This window comes from Leptodactylus fuscus, chromosome 10, assembly GCF_031893055.1.
Source record: "Leptodactylus fuscus isolate aLepFus1 chromosome 10, aLepFus1.hap2, whole genome shotgun sequence".
NCBI classification, from domain to species: Eukaryota; Metazoa; Chordata; class Amphibia; order Anura; family Leptodactylidae; genus Leptodactylus; species Leptodactylus fuscus.
Window position 1 is genome coordinate 16,999,185 of NC_134274.1, and position 9,154 is coordinate 17,008,338.

The 9,154-nt window shown below is 39.6% G+C and overlaps 1 protein-coding gene across 1 annotated transcript in view; it reads right to left on the reverse strand.

Moving 5' to 3' along the window:
• Positions 1 to 7,543, reverse strand: part of LOC142219112 (alpha-2-macroglobulin-like) — a 30,829-nt gene extending 23,286 nt beyond the window's left edge. The window contains exons 1-6 of the mRNA XM_075288079.1: positions 7,410 to 7,543; positions 6,043 to 6,126; positions 4,065 to 4,248; positions 3,447 to 3,606; positions 1,824 to 1,876; positions 580 to 600 (exon numbers count right to left, since the gene is read on the reverse strand). Coding sequence (XP_075144180.1) covers positions 580 to 600; positions 1,824 to 1,876; positions 3,447 to 3,606; positions 4,065 to 4,248; positions 6,043 to 6,126; positions 7,410 to 7,543 — 636 coding nt within the window. The remainder of the gene's footprint in view (positions 1 to 579; positions 601 to 1,823; positions 1,877 to 3,446; positions 3,607 to 4,064; positions 4,249 to 6,042; positions 6,127 to 7,409) is intronic.
• Between the last annotated feature and the right edge of the window lie 1,611 nt (positions 7,544 to 9,154).

Here is a 9,154-nt window from a genome sequence, read left to right on the forward strand (position 1 = left end):
GGGTCAATGCCAAATGTCCAAATATCCTAGGATGGAGGATGCTCGAAAATTGAGCCCATCGGCCATGGGATGTATCCAGAAGAAAAAGGAAAAAATCCAGCTCCACTCCAAGCTTCCTTAAAACGTAGCTTTTATTTGCATCGATTTAAAATTCAAAACATGTTACAAGCACTGCTGCTCTTGCAATGATATCATTCTACTGGGAAAAGCGACCAGCTGACGCGTTTCGAGGATAATGAGTCCTCTTAGTCGTAGTAGAATGATATCATTGAAAGAGCAGCAGTGCTTGCATCATGTCTTGGATTTTAAATCAATGCAAATAAAAGCTACGTTTTAAGGAAGCTTGGAGTGGAGCTGGATTTTTTCCTTTTTCTTCTAGTTCACTATATGGCACTTTTTAAAAGGTTGGAACGTGTGGAATTAAAAAAAAAAATTCTGCTCCTATTGTTCCCTAAACCATTGGTCACTCCAGCGCTTAATGCTCATTATGTATTGTCAAGATGGCTGTGAATACTGAAGTGTAATACAGATATTATCATCCAGATCAAGAACATTTACCCTCAGTATAGAAAGACTTACCTGTATCTCAACAACTGGTATCTGCAAATACAGACGGAGTGAATATTAGTTAAACTGTTAATATTTGTGATGTGAATTTCATCTATCTATCTATCTATCTATCTATCTATCTATCTATCCCTGGTGGTAAGTGAAGTTGCATGTACATCCACCAAGGGGGACTGAGTCATAAAGAGATAATATTATGGAATGAATACGGATACAGGTCTGTTGCTATAACTGGGTTCTTCATGGTCCTGAATTGGCTACAATTCAGACCTGACCAGCAGTAGATATACAGGTTCAATAATAGACCTCCCAAAAAGTAAATGTCTTGAACACAAGACCAATGTATTTTGGTTGACCACTGCTCTGGCCTAAATAAACAGTAAGATTAACCTTATATATTACTTACATCTTCTACTCAAACCTTAAACTCATATAATGCTAGCAGGACCCGACTTCACACGGGTATATTTTATTTTTGTTTGTGTAGGGGCCCCATACGAATTGCCCAGTTTTGCACTAGTGTATTTTGTATGTCATTTGTATGTGTGTCCATAAGTGTCATGGGATCATGTGTATCTCAATTTTGATATCAGTGAAAAACCTGCGATCGGTTGTTATGGAGGCCTGGAGTAAAGCTGTGTGTATGTGAGCTCGTGTAACAGTGTCATCTACAGCGCCCTGCCCATTTAAAGCTGACCTATAGCAGTGAAGAAAAAATGGCTAGGTTGTTATGGAAACCTGGAGTAAAGCTCCATTTGTCATTGTGTGTGCTGAGCTGTGTATCTAATCCTGTGTGTGTGATAATGTGTGCTAAGCTTTGTATCTAATCCTCTGTGTGTGATACTGTGTGCTGAACTTTGTATCTAATCATCTGATGTGTGATGGTGTATGCTGAGCTGGGTGTCTAATCCTCTGATGTGTGATACTGTGTGCTGAGCTGTGTATCTAATCCTCTGATGTGTGATACTGTGTGCTGAGCTGTGTAATCCTCTGATGTGTGATACTGTGTGCTAAGCTGTGTATCTAATCTTCTGATGTGTGATGGTGTGTGCTGAGCTAAAACTTTTTCACAGTATGTTTAGCTTCTGTAAAATTTTACTCTGAAAATAATATTATATTTTGTAGAAATAATGGTTTCTTATACTTTTGAAGTTTGTATAGTCAACGTATTTCTAAATGATTTACAATACATAATCTTCTTCTATCTTTTCTGTGCCATGGTCATCTGCTCCAGTAATATTACAACTCCAGGTTACCTTGATATCTCCAGGCTGGAAATTCTCCTTGAGTGAGAGAACTCGAAATTTCACTGATTAAAAAAGGTAAAACATAAGAATATTCTGTAAATTAAAATCCAATGTGGAATAGAATCAGTAAATTGGCTATAATAGAACAATATACGTTGCAGATGCCGCATCTCAGATAAATAGTTAGTGGTAGAGATAAGATAATCGATTTGGAACATTGGAACATTGAATTTGGTCCAAATTTCTACAATTTTTTGGATTCTGGTGTTCTTGGTCAATAATAGTATGTCATTCATCTAAATGGAATCAACAACAGTAACTGGTGTAATCCAACCAATGACCATGGTAATAGTATTCACACAATAATAATCTATGTATAAGGGTAATATTACACCTATAGATATTTGTGAACCAGAATCTGATTGGCTACATTAGTGATCGGCGCCTGTTTCGCACCGGCCTCGTAACACAAGTCAATGCAGGGGCCTGCAGGAGAAACGATCGATAAGAAAATCATTACTGTGTCATATGCTTTCATTGTCCATTCTTTTATTACACAAGGATGATGTGCGGCCAATGGACAACAATCTTTTGTCAACCGATCACTGAGCAAACATGGGGGAACTGTCTGTTCTATTAGGCAGGCTGATTATAGGAAAAAGACTCTTGTACGAGGGTTAGTTTCCCATAGCTTCCTCCTAAATCGCTCTGTCTAATAAGTCCTTATCTTGGAACTACTATGAAATGATTATTGAATTAATAATATAACTAAAAAAATAATTTCCATGTTTATTTATTTTTTATTTTTTTTACTGCAATACATTTCTCACATTTGTTATATACTTTTTCACTTGTTTTCTGTTTAGGGTATATATTTCATATTAATATATATATTTATAATTCCATGGTACAGCCTGGATTAAATAGTCTACAATTTGATGCCTTTTACACCAGCTATTATTTGCCAACATATACTGTGTGTATTATTTAGGCATTTTTTTGTATAAAGAATATATTTTCATGCTGTGCTAGGTACGTCCCTCACATATTAATGTGATATATATATACTTCTTGTACAATTGGTTATTGTTATATTATTCTGAGAATATTTATATTTGTATATTTTGGATGAATTTTGTTATTTATCTTTGGTGAAATGTTGTCATTGATGTATCAGTATATGAACTGGATCTTATCCAAGCAACTAAGAAACAATTTGCACATTAGCACCTTACATTTGCACTTTGTGCGTCTGAACCTTAGGTCTCGCCATGACCTTCACTTCTCATACAATTTTAATTATATTTTTACAATAGTTCAATTAAATTATTTGATATGACGTTAGATGTGTTTTTGTATTTTAACCCTTAGTTATACTCGTGTAGGTATTCACTTTAGTATAGTGAGATTAAAACAGATAATATATTTTTTGTCTTAGGCCCAGTTCACATCTGCGTTCAGGTTTCCGTTTGGGGAGTCTGCTTAGGAACTCCTCGAACGGAAACCCGAAGTGAACCGGGTCTTGGTAGATTTGGTAGATTTGTAGGTTAATAATGGAATCTAGAAAATAATTTTTACAACTGAGTGTTCATTTGATAAAGTTAGTAAGTCTTTACGTTGAATTAACTTTACCCGTCTGGCCGGGCTTATAGACGGCTTTGTCTGTCTGGATAAGGGTTCTTGTTCCCATTCTCTTTAGAAGAAGTTTGCTTTTTTTGTACATTGTATTTCCAGTATGGTGAATTGTAGCGCGTATGGTGGCGACTTCTTCATTACCATCTGGTTCAGGGACCTGTAAAGAGTCCATCAGTTCTAGATAGTACAGATGAAGGCACTGTCCAGTATAACAGGTAAGGTGACCATCAACATCACATGAATATTGTCCCGACCTAAAGACAATCTACAGAAACACAGAGTTGGATGGAATACCAGACCTGGCTTAACCAACAGCTATCTAAGGTGTATGGCCATCTTTTATCCATAAAAGAAGGTTTATAATTCTGAATGTGTCCTCACCCTAATTTTTTCAATAAATAACCTCCACCATTTTGTATCACAGCTCGTGTGCAGTCCCATGTGTCTCCATGGTCACAGACTACAGAAAACCCCCGAGTAGTCTGTTTCTGCATTAATTTCAGATTCATATTATTGTTTTTTTTTGTTTGCACTATTTTCGACAAGAATATTGGAAATCCAAAAAGGAAGATTGATGATAATGACCTAAAAATAAGATTCCTTGACTAATGTTACCTGGAAAGGAATACAGTTGAAGTAAGTGGTGTCCTCCAGGGTGTTTTCAAAGATGGTTACGTTACTGGTTGCCCTCTCTAAAACTAGCTGGACACTGGTTTCTTCCAACATGCCCTCTAAGTGTAGACAGACAAGTTCAGATTGTTTTGAGTAGACCTCTGATGGGAAGATGACAGCATAGCGCCTGTATAGAACAAGACGTATTAATATGAGCCTAGAGGACTAATATCTGGTATATAATGCAATGATACGAGATCCACAGGCAGGTTTTATAATCCACCATGAGACATTAGCTTCTGAAACCAAGCAAGAGTCTTATAGTGGATGAACTAGAGCATCCATATGTTTTATCTTTGCCTTGAGGGAGCTTATTATGAAGGACCCTTAGATGAACTTCATATAATTTGGCAATCATGTGACCAATCATCTTGTTGCTGAGATCCCTCAACATGGACACAGATCAGCCCCACCACTGACTCTCATATGGATGCCCAAGATACAGTATAAAGATGGCACCATGTGCAAAAAGAAAAGCAAAAATATAAAATGCACATACAATAAGGGAAATTTATCAATCCTTTGGTCCAACATACTTATTATAATTTGCACCAATTTCCATGACAGTTGTAAAGGAAATCTGGTGTCTGGTGTAGGTCTCCATTCAGATACATGGACGGGCAACTGATTTAAGAAGTGAAACTAATCTTATTAACCAGTTGCGCCCTGTGCCAGTTGTGGCATTTAATAAGACAGGAAATGTCGGTGTAACCACATCTATAAAATCACTAAGGTTACTTTGACACCACATTTATGGTAGAAGCCTCCCTGGACACCTATGGGGGACACATTCTACTCCATCAGGTGCATCATTGTCTTTTTGAATAAAATCCTGTTGTGACCTGAGAGCGCCGTCTTTCCATTTCATTGAAAACTCTATCTTCCCTGGCCTTGGCCGGTGTCCATCAGACGTGCTGCCTCCTCCACCTGACGGTAAACCCCAAACGTAGTTGTGAGCGATTGTCACAACCTCATCAGGTGAGAGGCCATTTGGTCCTTTTAAATCTTCTGGTTATTTCCACCAAAATTTATCAGACATTCTACACTATATAGTGTGCTCGGTGTCTCTTTTGTTTTTTACATTCTACTCCATGGCATTTGCTTTATGTGTTGGGAGCTTTCCAATATGATAGACATGGCATACGCTTATCCTAAAAAAGAACCTAGTTTTATAGACCAGATCTCTTGAATGGTAAAAGCTGACATTTATGTGTTTGCAGTTTATCTCATCCCATCTATTTATTGTACATGGAATATAATATTTCTGTAAAGACTGGAGGGTCCTGGGGTCGCTTAGTAAAGTGGAATAAACAGGAATCTCCAACAAGCAGTAATAGCAAATATTTCACTCCATGATCCCTCCTTACACCAGAGACATCTACATACATGTGGTATAAAGTAGGTCAGATGTACTTACAAGTTGGCATCACAGAATCCATAGAATATCACTATGATCAGTCCCGTAAAACCACTCAGAGACAACATTGTTCACGAGATTCTGTCTATTGCTGTTTTCTCCGGTGAACAGATGTCTTATATCCAATTCCCTGCTGATGGACGGGACAAGAGCCAAGGCATTTCAAATATTTGTCGACCTCTTCAAGGTTTGCGGTGGGTGGAATAAAGAGTTGCACAATTTGGACACTGGTTAATAAAGGAATATATTCTTCATAATGAATGCTTCCATATTGCATATGGAATATATTGAGCATAGATGTACACCTCTCTTTTGGTAGATTGTAGTCCAGCCTGTTATGATCTGGGGATCTGATTACTTCTCAGTAAAGTGTAAAAGTAAGGACAAAAGAAAAAAAAACAACTTAGTAATGGATACTCCTGATCCCTGCCTTGCACACTAGAAGTAGCCGTGGTTCCGACTAACTAACCTGAGACGGCAAGAACAGCCGGAGAAATAACTCACCTGCAAGAGAACCAGAAAACCTGACTTGTTTCATATTTAGAAAGGAGAGGCAGATACAAAGCCCCACCCACGTGTCCGACTGGACTAACGGTGAATATGAGGAAACACAAAGTATAGAGCAAAAAATCAATGTGAAACAACAATACTGACACTATGCAAAGGGGTAGGAAAAACTGAACTTATTATCACACAAAAAAACTGAGAGAAGTACTGGTGGCCTCTAGTCTCCGGAAATACCGAAACGGAACGTCACCAGGAAATTAGAAAATGTGCCTGGGGCGGTCACATGGTCAACAAACAGGTCAGCAACAGAGCGGGCAGGCAAGGTACAATAACGGGAGACAGAGATAAATTCAGGGAGTGTAGCCAAATGGGAGCAGGGTAGCAGAATCACAATCCAAGTGAGAGGTTCAGAAATCAAGCCAAAAGTCCAAATCCAGTAGTCAGTATAGGAGAATCAATACAAAGCCAGGTCACAAACGGAGCTAATAGTCCGCACATGTGTCAGGAGGGCATGGCCTTTTAAAGGCCTCCTCTGCTGCTAACTGGACCAAACTAGGAAGCCTATGCAACAGCAAAAGCTTCCCAGGTTGTCCAGGTAACATTAAAGGTGCAGCAGCCAGATAGAGAATCCTGACAGTATTAGGGTGCATTCACACAGAGTAACGTTGGCGTTTTTTGTGCTTATTTTGGCACATAGTGCCGCGTTAACGCCGCGTTTGCGCTGTTTAATGCGACCACAAAATAGCGTATACGGCGTATACGCGGCGCTATGTGCCAAAATAAGCACAAAAAACGCCAACGTTACTCTGTGTGAATGTACCCTTATACATCATGTTGAATCCAATGTGCACCATGCAATACTTATTTTCCCCTGTGGAGGTGCTGCAGGGAATCTGAACACCTGCTGCCTTATTCTTTTGCAGATTACCTAACAAGTGATATGTACAGCAATGGGACAACATATTTTGTAAGAGAGCAATAGCTGAATAATTGGGTACAACATTACACAATACTTTATGAAGAAATATTAACCACTCTGTAGACCAACTTTTGGCAGGTAACAAATATGGAACATTGTGCAAAGTTTATGAAACACAGTGTAAAGTGTAATGCCCTTCATGTATATACGGAAACATGCACACACTACTACATGTGGTAAGAAAGGAGGTTCTGCTGGTATAATAGTAATATGTACAGATTGTAGAGTTGTGTGAATGACATTATTTGGGTGGAGGACTGGAAGCTTGCCTTTGTACCTTGTGTCTGCCTTATGTGATAGCTGTTCTTCCCCTTAGTGGTGACATTCGGCTCCTGATCCTTGACTATGTTTATGGTCTGTTGTCTTTTCTAGTAGTGCTACCAACCTGATCTTCAGCTCTGAACTCTGGCTATACTTCAGCATATCCTTCACCTTGCTTGTTCCTGCAGGGTACTGTTGCAGGACTATACCGGAAACTAGCTTTGAAACATTTTGCACCGAAGTCCATGCTTTAGTCATGTAATTAGTGGTGAATACATGGCTCCTTTCTTCTCTACATGCTAGGAATTGTAGTATTAGGAATCTCGGTGTCTGTGTTCCTGTTCGCCACCTTGAAGTCTACCTTGACCACCAGTCAGACTCTGCCTGGGTGTGATCAGCCTGTCAAAATTTTGAGACACAGACCCAATCACTCTCCGATCCAGGGATGAGACAGGGTATATAAACCTGACTAGTTATTTGCCTGATATTTTCTCTGTAGCTGGACCCCTGGCATACCTTGTACTTCTCCCTGATATCATTGCATGTTTGGTTATTTACATTTGACTTGCTCTTTGTGATTACCCTCTTTTGTTGATTTGACTACATACATGACCCCCAGATATTTTAGGAATATGTCAACTGTTCCTGTTCCTATGTATTTCTATGTAATTTAATTGCTTGCAGGCTTAATTGTAGGTAGGATTCCCTTTATGCAGAGCAAAACCTCAATTCATAGCTCTGGTTCTGTATCTTTGTACCAAAAGCAAATTGGTTCGTTGCTGCCCCACTCCTTTGCACCCAGCAACTGCTCACCAACAGCAACCAATACCTCCCAACTTTTAGAGGACAGAAAGACAGAAAGAGGGACAAAATGTGCATAAAACTTAGCCCCACCTACTGCTTAATAGACACTGCCCATTCCTATCCTATCCCACACAGTATAACGCTCCTACAGTCACCCTAATATTATATGCCCCCACATAATAATAATAATAATAATAATGTTCTTCTTAAATTGACACCACAGTATAAAGTCTATCTCTTGGTGCCCCCTCAGTTTAATGTTCCCTTCCAACTTAATTCAAACTCCAATTTAATGTCACCCTCTAGCTGTTCCATAGTTTAATGTCCCCCTCCAGTTGCCCCAGTTTAAACTGGGGGCAACTAGAGAAGGTCATTTAACTGGGGCAGCTGTAGGGGGACATTAATCCATGGGGGCAAGTGGAAGGGGAAATTAAACTTGGGTATCTAGAGGGGGACATTAATGTCCTCCTCCAGTTGCTCTCAGTTTAATGTCCCCTTCTAGTTGCCCCAATTTTAAAGTCCTCTCCCAGATGTCCCCATTTTACTGCTCTCCTCCAGTTACCCCCCCCCCCCCCCAGTTTAATGTCCCCCTTCAGTTGCCCACAGTTTAATGTTCTTCTTCATCTGCCAAAGTTTAGCATAAAAAACACTGATACTCACCTCTCCTCACTCCCCACTGCGCAGTCTGCAATCTCTTGTCCCGGAATGTTCAGGGAGTTACAGGCACAAGGTGAGTGATGTCATCACATTGTGCCTACAGCTCCTGGAGTCGAAATACGCAGGAGCATAGTGGTGAGGCGCGGGCTGTCCACTCCTGCTTCACCACTGTATTCAACTCATCTGCATCCTCTCCTGAACTGTACCGTTGTATTCGGGATGGCTGGGAGGTATGACAACCTGCCCTAGCTATGGTCCACCCAACACCTGACGCACATTTGTAGGTGGTTTTTCCCTTATCTCTGATCCTGAAACATGTAATGTGTCACTGTACAACATGTCAGGTTTTACCTCCGAAAGTCTGATATTTTAAGTCTGTTTTTATGCATAAAACACAAGGACTAGCAT